Consider the following 12,630-nt stretch of genomic DNA (forward strand, 5'->3'; position numbering starts at 1 on the left):
ACGGTAAGGACTATACATTGGTCTTCAACTTTTGAAATAAATCAACCTATAAAAAACAAGGAAGACTTATTTATGGTCACAGAACAGAATATAAATGTCATACATCTTGAAAAATATAAAAATAAAAGTGCTTTTAACAGAATGTGGAAGAAAGAAATGGGAAAGAGAAGTAGAGGGTAGAAACTCCAATTCCACATCTTCAAAGTGGAGAGTCACTAGATACTGTCTGGAACAAGCAGTAGAGATTTAAGCATTTGTTCAAAGTTATAAAGGTAATCAAGAGAGACACTGAAAATAGGGATATAAATCTAGGGGGGGATATAATGTCTAAAGTTGATAAGAAATAGTATGTGTCTGCCTTTGAAAAAAAAAAAAGAAATATGGAGATAACCACTGAAAACTAAATCCTAAAATGGGTAAAATGGTTACTTCTAGGGAGGAGAACTGGTAATAGAGAGGAGTGAGGTACCTAAAGTGCAGTGGTGTCATCATAGCCCACAGCAACCTCAAACTCCTGGGCTCAAGCGATCCTCCTGCCTCAGCCTCCTGAGTAGCTGGGACTACAAGCGTGCACTACCATGCCCAGCTAATTTTTCTGTATTTTCCAGAAATGGGGTCTCACTCTTACTCAGGTTTGTCTTGAACTGGCCTCAAGCGATCCTCCTGCATCGGCCTCCCGTAGTGCTAGGATTACAAGCATAGGCCACTGTGCCTGGCCTAACCTCTTCTAAGTTAATGATTTTTAAACTAATATTATGCAGTGTATGTGTGTGAGAGACAGAGAGACAAAGACAGAGGGACAGAGAGAAAGAGAACGAGAAGAACTATATATTACAGAAGAAACACATTTTAAATTTCAGAATTAATACATAATTGACAATATGCAGAAAATTATTAGGAGAGTGCCCCTATTTCTAAGCAACGCATGCAGAATTTACTCAGGAACAAAACATGAGATCTTTTTGCCATTCATATGCTGGTAATCCAACTGGGCATATTACTGTCAATTCACGATTTATTATTTCACATTTTAGAAAGTTTGAAGCTTTTGCTAAATACTTCAAATAATTGGTATCAAATAATAAAAAATATTTTAAAAGCCCAAGTATCTACATGTACATGAATATTTTACTAGACATATATAACCATTCATTTGCTAATTCATTTCCTCATTTGCCATTAAACTTGGGTCATCCATCAGTTTTCCTGTGATGACCAATTTCCCTTAGAGGAGCGCAGGTCAGTAGCAACATATGAATTTCTTCCTCCAGCACCAGATCGTGTCCCTACTTGGATTATTGCCGTAACAGAAAAGCACATAGCGTGGCAGTGAGGGAAGCACGGCAATATCATGACTGGGAGATCGGCTTCCCAAAGGAACAAAACAAAAACAAAAGAAATACAATCTCAGAGGAAATGCTTCTTACTTCTGGGGAAATCTATCTTCCAGAGGACAATTACATGAGTGACTAGAACCCCATCAAAAACTTTTAAGTTCACTTCCAGTTTGGTTAGACATTCCAGCAAATACAGACACAGTCAAAGCATCATCAGCACTCTATTTGTACGTGAAGAATCGGGGGGAAATATTTTTGAAAAATACTTACCATCGCCAGCGGATGCTGAAGCTGACATGCCCAAAGTTAGTGACAATCAGCTAAGAGTGGATTACAGGGAGAAGTTTTTTCAGCGTGGCTCCCAATGATTAAAATCCTCAGCCAGGCTGTAACCAAATGAAATGTAATGTCAGCCTAGCTCTAATTTTAGTTTACGGACAAAGCTGAGAATAGAAAGAATCACATGGGGCTTCTGTGCAAAGGATCAGCTGATAACATATGTGAGTATATTCCGTAAACTGTAAAATGCTATACTACAGACATTATAAAACTACGAAGCACAACTATTTCTAAGAAAAATTATTAGAAAAATAATTCCTAATGAAAGTCCTCCTACTTTTCATGACTTACACATTTTAAGTATTTAACAGAATTTAATGCATCTATTCCAAGCAGAGAAACTTGAACATATGCTGATGTATAGCATGACAGAAGTCCTACGTGGTAAACCACAGATCTGCAAATATTTGAACTAAAGGCATGGATGCTTTAGAAAAGAAGAAATGAACATGTGGATAAGCGTGGGTAACAGAGGAGTCCCAAACTTCTGCTGCACCCACACTTCAAACTGAATTATCTCTTAACTTTTATCTCTGCAGCTTTTATAGACAGGACTTAATTCCAGGTTCTTAAAAAATATATATTTATGTATTTATTTGAATTTGTAAGATATGCACATGGAACACAATTCGAAAGATCTATCCCTCATCCCTGCCTCCAGCCATTTAGTTTTCTTTTCTGAAGGCTACTACTATTGCCAGTTACTTGTGCACCCTCCCAAAGATGGTCTGTGAATTTATATGCCTAAATATTGCCCATATTCCTTAAAAGCACACATATGCGCTGGCATGCACGCACGCTAAGATGGTAGCGTACTATATACATTGTTCTATGATGTGTTTTCTTCACTCAGAATATCTTGGAAATTGAAATATAGCACCTGAGCAGCAGTAATCAGAATATTACTCAAACTTCCTTCCTTTTAAACCACAAATCAGAAAAAGAGAATAAAAGACATTATAGTCTTGCCTCAAAAGAAAAAAACAAAAGAAAAAACAATATCCCTCAACACCCACCAAATAACGACACAGAAAAGGCACTGGCTTCCTGTATGTCGAATGAGGTATTTTTCACTGCAGAATGAATTAAAAAGGTATGCTCCTCCTGCTTTTTATTTTTATGCACTACTTTTAGTTCTACAGAAGTAAAAGCTATACTGAATTTAAAATCTTTTTGCATGGATAATTCTGTGTAAATTACACAATACTTTGTTTCTAGGACATTGACCCAATTCTTGAGTATACTATGATACACTTCAAATGGCAACTACAAAAATTGGTTTTTCACATTTCTACTAAATACTATGCAGAACCTTTACTATCTATTAAATGTGGAAGCTGTGAGAATTTTTTTTGTATTTAGAAAGTATGACAATCTGAAAATAAACATCTTACAGAAATAATACAATTCTATTAAAATTGGAGTACACTTCATTTATATATCATTATTTCTTTTTCTTTTTTTTTTTTTTTGAGACAGGATCTCGCTCCCTCACCCGGGCTAGAGTGCAGTGGCGCTATCACAGCTCACTGTGGCCTACAACTCCTGAGCTCAAGCTGTCCTCCTGCCTCAGCCTCTCAAGTAGCTGGGACTACAGGTGCACATCATCATGTCCAGCTATTTTTTTATTTTTTGTAGAGATGAGGCTCTGTTGCCCAGGCTGTTCTCAAACTCCTGGCCTCAAGCCATCCTCCCACCTTGGCCTCTCATATATCATTATTTCTAATATACACCTAATTATTAGAGAAACTAGTGCACTAAAGGACAGTGATGGTTTTTAAAAATGATGACTTCGCTGTGGCAAGTTTGTCCTGCTCTGTGCAAGCAACATTTGAACCGATGGGGCATTTCTAATCTTGTGCTAACAACACAATGGGACCAAGGCCAGGTTCTTTTGTGCAATTCGCAAAGCCTTTGGTTTGTAGACTTGTTAGTATGGTGGCTTAGCTCATCAACTTGGAGCATTTGAATATCTAATGTTCCAAACTGTTAGTCATATTCCAATTTATAGTTATCCTACAGTTTTCATTAACTTAATTACACCCGCCATCAACTTAGTTTACTTGCCTTTGTTACTGCAGTTGGAACTCCAGCTGCATTTTTCCAAGAAATTAAATTGCTAGGTTTTTACAGCTGACTATACTCTAGCAACTTCTGTACAGACTTTATAATCATAGTTTTTTGGGACTTGGCTTTTTATCACATTTTAGAGCTATTATAAAGTTTTCTTTCAGCAAACTTCAAGTTAAATCACTTTTCCCAAGTTTAACACAGTCCAATGGCTCCTCTGGGGGTGTAAATGGGTGGAGGCACTTACGTTGCTATTGGAGGAGACTCTGCCTCCTGCTCAGCCTGATATAGGTGTGAATGCCTTTCTTTGACCGTCCCCACTTTCCGCCATATTGAACCTAAATTTTCAGTCCCCCACCTGTCCTCATTTCTTCTGTCTTGTCTCTTGTTAAGCCTCACACAGCTGTTCCTCATGCTTTGCATTATAACATTCCACATGGTACTTCGTAAAAGCCTGATATAGATGACCTCTTTATAACAGAATTGCAATTATTCTTGTCATGCTTCAGTTGTTTTTGTGGCTCTTTTTTGGACTGTCTCCAAATTTTCCTGCTCAGTTTTGGCAAGCTGGCCTGGAGTTCTCTCACAAGGGTCTGGCCAGCACATGAATTTGCTTGTGGTTAAAAGGCCTTTGTGCTCAATACTGGCACTGCCTCATATTGAATTAATTTTCATTTCCATATTATTCTGAATGCACAAACATGAGGGATTCATGCTACCTTCAGTGATTGTTTACATGCCTTCTGTAACATAAAAGAGCCCATGGTTATCTTGATGGGATAACAATGATAACATGAACCATGTCAGGTTTGGCATGAATAGCTCAGAGTTGACCTGGTCTGTCTGATGAGATGTCACTGAACTGTTTGGTGCTCTGGAGATGCTAAAGTGTTGGAAATGAGTGCCTAGAGCTCAGGAGAGAGGTGGGTCCAGAGAGAACTAATCAGGAGACATCTGGGTGGGAGATGTGGCCAAACCTTTTGTCAACACTGTGATTACAGGTGAGCAGTGGGAAAAGCCAGGATTGCAAGGGGTTAAAGACCAATTCAGGAAGTTTGGCAGGAAGGAGAGAGAAATTTATTCATGTAGTGGCAGATAGAAGTAACAATATGAGAAAAGTGTCCTGAGTCTTCTTTTGGGCAAAGGGAAATAAGCTGTTAGAGAAGAAGGTAGTTTTTTTGTTTGTTTCTTTGAAGGATTATTTAAAAAATAAGAATAGTTCTATTTATTTTATTAGTTAGGGCAGCACTAGTCAATAGAATTTTCTGTGATGATAGAAATGTTCTATATTTGTGCCATCCAATATGGTAGCCACTAGCCACATGTGGCTATTTAAATTTAAATTAAATTAAAATGCAGCTTTTCAGCTATACTAGTCCCTTGAATTGCTCAACAGCCCCATTCATTAATTAAAATTAAAATTTCAATAGCCATGTGTGGCTAGTGGCTACCACACTGGACAGCTCAGAGTTAGAGCATCACTAACTAGACTAGCAGATGAATCTCAAAACATCAGTGTCTTAAAAAAATAAGTGTATTGTTCAGCTGCATTACACTCAAACCCATCAGTGCTAGGGTGTGGAGAAGAGGGCATTCTGCTTCACCAGGAACATGAAGGAACACTGGTTCCTTCCATCTAGCATGGCTGCCGTCTTCAACACGCACCCTTCAAGGTTGCTGAGTAGGAGAAGAGAGAGTGTGGAGCCTGTTTGGGAGGTTTTCTGCAGGCCATATCTGGAAATGGCCTACCTATACCCATATTCTAATGGCTACAAATAAATGATATGGCCCTACCTAACTGCAGGCTAGCCTGGAAAAATATGTAACCATGTGCCCAGAAGGGAAAGGAACCAGCTTTATGGATACATAACATTACCCTGCCACATTGAAATGTGCAAAGAGTTCTGGGAACAGTCTCCAACACCTCCTCCGTAGGGAACTGGAAATGAATTTTAACCAGTGTACTAAGGGAGTAAATGTGGTACAGTTCTGGATGTAAAGAAGAGATCGAAGGATCAAAATGGGGCGATGGGGGTTAAACATGCACCAGGGATCAGGAGGAAGAGACGGAATTAATAATAGAGGGTAGAAAGTTTGATTTTTGCTGATGGAGAACCACTTCTTCCTCAGAAAGAGAAACAAAAGGAAAGAAAAAGTGTGAGAATAGATTTTGAGGTCAAAAGGAGAGAAATTAAAGATTCTTAGGTTGATTCACCTTGTCTACTCTGTAAGATAGAAGGTGAGGATATTTGCTTATTATGACAAGGCTGGGAAGATGTTTGGGTAGGTGCTTAAAATGAGCAGAAAAAAGTCAGGCATGGTGGCTCACACCTGTAATCCTACCACTTTGGGAGGCCGACAAGGGAGGATTGCTTGAGCTCAGGAGTTTGAGACCAGCCTGAGCAAGAGCGAGACCCTGTCTCTGCTAAAAATAGAAAAATTAGCTGAGCATAGTAGGGTGTGCCTGTAGTCCCAGCTACTCGGGAGGCTGAGGCAGGAGGATCGCTTGAGCCTAGGAGTTTGAGGTTGCTGTGAGTGAGCTATGATGACACCACTGCACTCTACCCAGGGCAACAGAGTGAGATGGTCTCAAAAAAAAAGAAAAAAAAATTAGTGGGAAAAGACTTGGGACAGGCCCTGTGAAGAATGCTTGGGCATTTGCCATACAATATGGAAGGGATTTGTTTCAGACTAATCCAGTGACCCAGACATCTCATAGAATGTGTCAGGTAAACTCAAATATGTATCTTCTTTTTCTCGTGATAAATATCCCTATGGTAAGCCAATAGAACAGAGTTCTGTTAATCTTCTCTTTGACCGAAAAATTAGGCTTTGAAAATTTAGCTTAGACTTTTTTCTCCTGCCATAATTAATGTGCCAGTATAAGAGCAGAACATTAAAGCTAGTGGGTAGATGAACATGCAACAATCTTAAGAAAAATCAGAAGAGCATATTGAAGCTCATAATTTGTATTTTGACATCGGTGGAATTGTCAACACCACACGAAGTTTGAGAATGAAATTACTTCTCATTAACATTGAACTTAACCTAGGAATAAAATAAATATTCTTTGTTGGAGAAATTATAAAATCTTGGAATTGCAGCAGCCATACAATTTAATAGTATCTCGTGTACTTGCCTCCCACTCCCTACTCTACCACTTCAGTTTCCTCCCTACCCAGGTTCTTAAAGAACTCTTTGAGAAAAATTCATAATTTAACATCAGTTGGGGTGGGAAGGCAATGGCTCACTTTATGTAGTTGCCTTTTTTTTTTTTTTTTAATCTGCCCAGAAATTCCCCATTCTTGTATGCTTGTGTGGGGCTGTCTGACTCCCGGGCTCCAAAGGTGACGTAAGACCGAAGTGTGGTTGGAATACTGTATTCTCCTGCCGACACTGAAGGGCATGGGAACCAAGAAAGACAAATCAAAGCTGTCCTTGGGATTTTGACTGGAAGCATAATGTGGATTCACACACACGATCCAATCTCAGTTAGAAAACACAGTGTATAGGAAAAGAGCAAAACTGCCGTTAAGAACTGACTGGAGATAAAACTCAACTCTAAAAGGACTGATGTTCTGCAGGTTATTGGCACAGACTCACTCCTAGTGCAGGCTTTAATCACTGGCCAAAGCTCTCACTGTGAGAGCAGAAACTTTATCTAATTCACCTTTATCTACAGTCTCTGTCCCAGGGGCTGGAACTGAATACATATTCAATAAATATGTGCAGAATTAACTAATTAGTCAATTACTGGGTAAATGTTATAAACGTCTTTAAAGACTTCAAGGAAACGTTTGTACTCCTGGTAATGTAGGGCAGTGCTGAGTGCAATCATTTCTTTCTCAAACCACAGTTTTCTTAGAAGTCAGCAAGGAAATCCAACAAGTTATTTTCGGGATCCACTTGGGGTAGGAAACCTTGAGAAATGCCCACATAAGCCAGTAGGCTCTCTGGACAAAGCACTGTCACTTTTGCTCTGTTTCTACATAACCACTTCTTAGATGTTTTGACATAAGGTACAGTTTGATCTCTGAAATGGAAATTCATACCAATTCTGACTTGTATCCTGCAAACTTCCTTCCCTGTTGTACTTCCTTTTCAAATGTCAGAGGAAGGCTCTACATAACGAACAGAGCCTCGATTTTCTTGTGGGCCACCCCCAGCAATAATTTTGGCTTCTCCCCCAAGTATATATACATCCTAACCTTCAGACATACTAGTGAAGGACTTGAATTGTCTAGCTACTCCACTTTAATGTCAACCTCTAGGAATACAGCAAGAGTCTGTTCACCCCATCCCCCTGGTCCTATGATGTGTAGAGCCCTGCGGACCAGCACTGCCGCTAGGGCCTCGCTCCTGGCCCTCTGGACTGTGACAGGGAATACTGCTATCCTTAAGGCCCTGCACACAGCAGGGAACAAATCCTTTGCTGAATTCTCAATAATAGATGAGACTAAAGACAAGATAGTAATGGCAGGGGGTTTGTATAGAACAGACAGCTGAAGGGTTATTTTGGGAATGTGGAGAACATCTTGACCTTCAGTGGAATATATTACATACTTACTTCAGAACTCCCTTCTCCTAGTTTTCACATTCTTTTAGTGAGGGGGGACATTTTTACTGATCATGTCATTCTTCATTTAAAATTCAGCAAATGGCTATCCATGGGAAATTAGCTAAATCATAGGATATCCACCTTCCAATCCTTCCAGTTAGAATCAGTAACCTTTATTACATGGTTCATAGCACCTGGGCTATTTTCTACCTAGAATAGTAATTATATTTTTTATAGTTATTTAATATTTGTCTCCTCCACTAGACTGTAAGCCCAGTGGAGGCAGGGACCATGAGGGTGGGCATTGTGTGTCCAGTGCTTAGTACCATACTTGGTATACAGTAGATGTTTACTATTTAAATGTATAATAAATACATACAATGGAGCCATTTAAAAAGCATGACAATGTGGAATTGTTTATTGACACGTAAAGTTACCCACAATATAATGTTAAATTTTAAAAATCAAATAATAAAATAGTAGATATACTACAATCCCATTTTAATAAAAAGAATAGCCACGTATACAGATACATACATCAAAATGTTGATAATGGTAGGTTATGGATGATTATTTTATTTTCTTAATAACTCTCTGTATTACCTGAATTTTTTAAATAACAGCATTTATCATTTTCTGATTTAAAAATTATTTCCATGTTGAGAAAAATCTAGACATTAAAATGACCTTTTTTCCCAATCACAAAACTTCAACAACTAATTTTGGCATACAGTATTCGATTGGACAATATTAGAAACAACCTGAATTTCTGAATGCAAATAAAAATGTTGGATTATATTCATCTTGATGCTATTTCTGATTAAAGTGGACTTTTAACATAATGGTTATTATGAAATCTTCACTGACATATAAAATTTATTATTTTATTTTAGGTCTATAATTACCCATTAGACTCCTTTCTCCTCTTATCCACATTCTTATTTAGGATACGGAGAATGGAATAGACCTTAATTCCTTATCTTATTCTATTTTTTAGTTGAAGATCAAGAAAGTTAAAAGGGGACTTCTGAATATATAAAAAGTCAGCCTGTTACATTTAAAGTTGCTTCCTTATATGATGGAAGTTTGCAAAGGTGAAGTTCTTTCCCAACAAAACACTAAATTATTACCAAAATTCTAAAAGTACATCAATGTTAAACAAATACCTTTAATAGACTGGCTATAAAACTATAATTGGGCATTTTTAAGACCAGGTTATCATTTTTCCCTTTTAAAAGATGTTAATTTACATAAATAAAACACAGATGATATCTCTATACAGAGCAAGAATATACTCCTGGATAGCTTAAAAGATAAGTATAATTGCACTTATTTTATACAATTAGCATGATTGTAGGGAAATGGAAAATATTTTTTATACATAAATTTCTTTTTCCAATTAAGCAGAATTAAAAAGTTTCAGTAAGAGTCAGCCAAAACACAAACAAAAACAAAAACAGGGCAAATACTGTATATATATGGCTATCTGTCTTATCGTAACATTAATTTTGTTATTGTTGCCATTTTCAATCCACTGACACAAAGACCTCAGCACCATATTAAGAAGTCATACTTTGACCTATAAAATGTAACAGCCCCAGGAGAACAATTACACCATTATTCGTTTTCAGTAAAAAGTCTAATAGAACAGTGATAAATATTGTGCCTTAGAACCTTAATCATATAATACAAATCATTTATAATACAAATTATAAAGATAAACATGTGCTGGAATAGCTAGGCTTTACGCACTCTTTGGAAACTCAAGAAGTTCAAGAATGTCTTATCAATCTTCATTTCAGATTTAGTAGCATAAGAGCTGGGTTTTCTAAGTAGGATTTCCACAGATTAGAGAAGCGTGACATTGTAGCACCATCGATAACTCTGTGGTCAGCTGACCAGCTCACGTTCATTATCTGTGCCTTATACACTTCTCCTTTTTGGTTAAAACGGGGAAGGGCCTAGAAAAAAAAAAAAAAAAGGAACAAAGAGTAAACCTTCACTTGTTCAAAGCTTAAGCTCCAACAATGACATATCAGGCAAACTATCCTCCCTGCAACAGAGAGGAAACGGGCATCCCAAATAATTTTTGAAATGCTGACTCCTACTTTTTCCATCTTTGAGAGTATGTGCCTCCAGCTGTCAGAGCTTCTCCAAGGCATTTCCTGTCCCCTGTGCTATTCCCATACCTACGTTCATTAAATTTCATCTCAGATCTCAAACGTTCAACAACTATTTAAGAGTTGTGCCAGGTACTCCTCTGGGCTCTGAGGAGAGCAGACGATTTAGGATAAACAAGGCTTCCTCAATGAAGGTGGCGAGGAAACAAGCCATAGAGGCACCCGGAGAAAGACGACGGAGAGCAAGCGTGACTGGAGCGCTGGAGAAAGCGCAGAGTCAGGCAGACGGCGGAGCAGGAGAGGAGGCCACGGCTGCACTGGGTGGGAGGGACCACGCCATTAAAGGCAGTGCTGCTCGATCTCTATTTGGTAAAGGACTTTAAAAAAATATTCTAAACCACTGAGGGCTTTTTTTTTTTTTTTTGAGACAGAGTCTCACTCTGCTGCCCAAGCTAGAGTGCCATGGTGTCAGCCTAGCTCACAGCAACCTCAAACTCCTGGGCTCAAGCAATCCTCCTGCCTCAGTCTCGAGTAACTGGGACCAGAGGTGTGCTCCATAATGCCCGGCTAATTTTTCTATTAGCAGAGACGGGGTCTTGCTCTTGCTCAGGCTGGTCTCGAACTCCTGAGCTCAAGTGATCCTCCTGTTTCAGCCTTCCAGAGTGCTAGGATTACAGGCATGAGGCATCGCACCTGGCCTATTGAGGGCTATTTTTTAAAAAATACATTAAAAGTGAATTATTATCAGCCGGGCGCGGTGGCTCACACCTGTAATCCTAGCACTCTGGGAGGCCGAGGCGGGCGGATTGTTTGAGCTCAGGAGCTCGAGACCAGCCTGAGCAAGAGCAAGACCCTGTCTCTGCTAAAAATAGAAAGAAATTAATTGGACAACTAAAAATATATAGAAAAAATTAGCCGGGCATGGTGGCACATGCCTGTAGTCCCAGCTACTCGGGAGGCTGAGGCAGGAGGATCGCTTGAGCCCAGGAGTTTGAGGTTGCTGTGAGCTAGGATGACGCCACGGCACTCTAGCCCAGGCGACACAGTGAGACTCTGACTCAAAAAAAAAAAAAAAAAAGTGAATTATTATCTATTCAGTACAATGTACACTATTCAGGGGATGGGTACACTACAAGCCTAGACTTCTCTACTATACAATTTATCCATGTAACAAAAAAAATTTGTATCCCCCAAATCTGTTAAAATAAAATTTAAAAAAAGATTCTTATGCAAACTTCAGATATTTGAAAGTTAAAAAAAATTATATAGTCCTATAAATGCACACATGTCCATGTGATCTCACACTCTAGGTTACGCAAACACCCCTGGTCTGTGTCATCTCCGTATTTCATTCCATTTGTAATGCTCCATTACTACCTGGCAGGAAGGCAGTGCTGAAAGAAGTCCACAGCCACAAAAAAAAAAGATCTACTCGTCACCTACCCCCCAGCCAAGACACTGCGGCTGCAGAGGCAGTCAAATAATCCTTGGAAAAGCAACCTCACAAGAAACAAGCTTGACCACTCTGCCATCATCAAGTTCCCCCAACCACAGAGTCGGCCATGAAGACCACAGCACACTTTAGTCCATTGTGGACATCAAAGCCCACAAGCACCAGATCAAACAGGCTGTGAAGAAGCTCTGTGACACTTACGTGGCCAAGCTCACACCCTAGGGGATCAGGCCTCATGGAGAGAAGAAGGCTATGTTCTACTGGCTCCTGATTAAGGTGATTTGGATGTTGCCACCAAAATTGGGATCATCTCAATTGAGTCTAGCTGGGCTAATTCTAAAGGTATATCTTCACCATTAAAAAAAAAAAATATGTAAAATATAAGCCCCAACTTCTTGTTATTAGATCAATAGACATCAAATCACATTGTCAAACTGCTATAGAAGTTTCTGTACTTATCTCCTCATACCTGGGTGATAACAGTCACATGAGATGCAAGTCTGGAGCACTCTGAGTAGCATCAGTACAGGGTCCCTTAAGCCAATGCAGCTACTTGCCTTTAATTCTGGGCAAGATAAACCACTGGAGGTGTCTGAGCAGAATGGCCAGTCACTCAAAGGGGAGACTTTAGGAGAAGCAGGTTTGAGGATGGGGAGAGGAACAGGAGCTCAGTTTTGGACATGTTAAAACTTGAGACGCCGGCCGGGCGCGGTGGCTCACGCCTGTAATCCTAGCACTCTGGGAGGCCGAGGC

General features: G+C 39.3%; 1 protein-coding gene across 1 annotated transcript in view; it reads right to left on the reverse strand.

The window, feature by feature from the left end:
• Positions 1–10,047: 10,047 nt before the first annotated feature.
• The window catches only part of DBT (dihydrolipoamide branched chain transacylase E2), a 46,022-nt gene continuing 43,439 nt past the window's right edge, over positions 10,048–12,630 (reverse strand). Inside the window, exon 10 of the mRNA XM_012654836.1 lies at positions 10,048–10,265. Coding sequence (XP_012510290.1) covers positions 10,098–10,265 — 168 coding nt within the window. The 3' untranslated portion in view covers positions 10,048–10,097. The remainder of the gene's footprint in view (positions 10,266–12,630) is intronic.

The sequence above is a fragment of the Propithecus coquereli genome, unplaced genomic scaffold, assembly GCF_000956105.1.
Source record: "Propithecus coquereli isolate 6110/MARCELLA unplaced genomic scaffold, Pcoq_1.0 Scaffold45, whole genome shotgun sequence".
Lineage (NCBI taxonomy): Eukaryota > Metazoa > Chordata > Mammalia > Primates > Indriidae > Propithecus > Propithecus coquereli.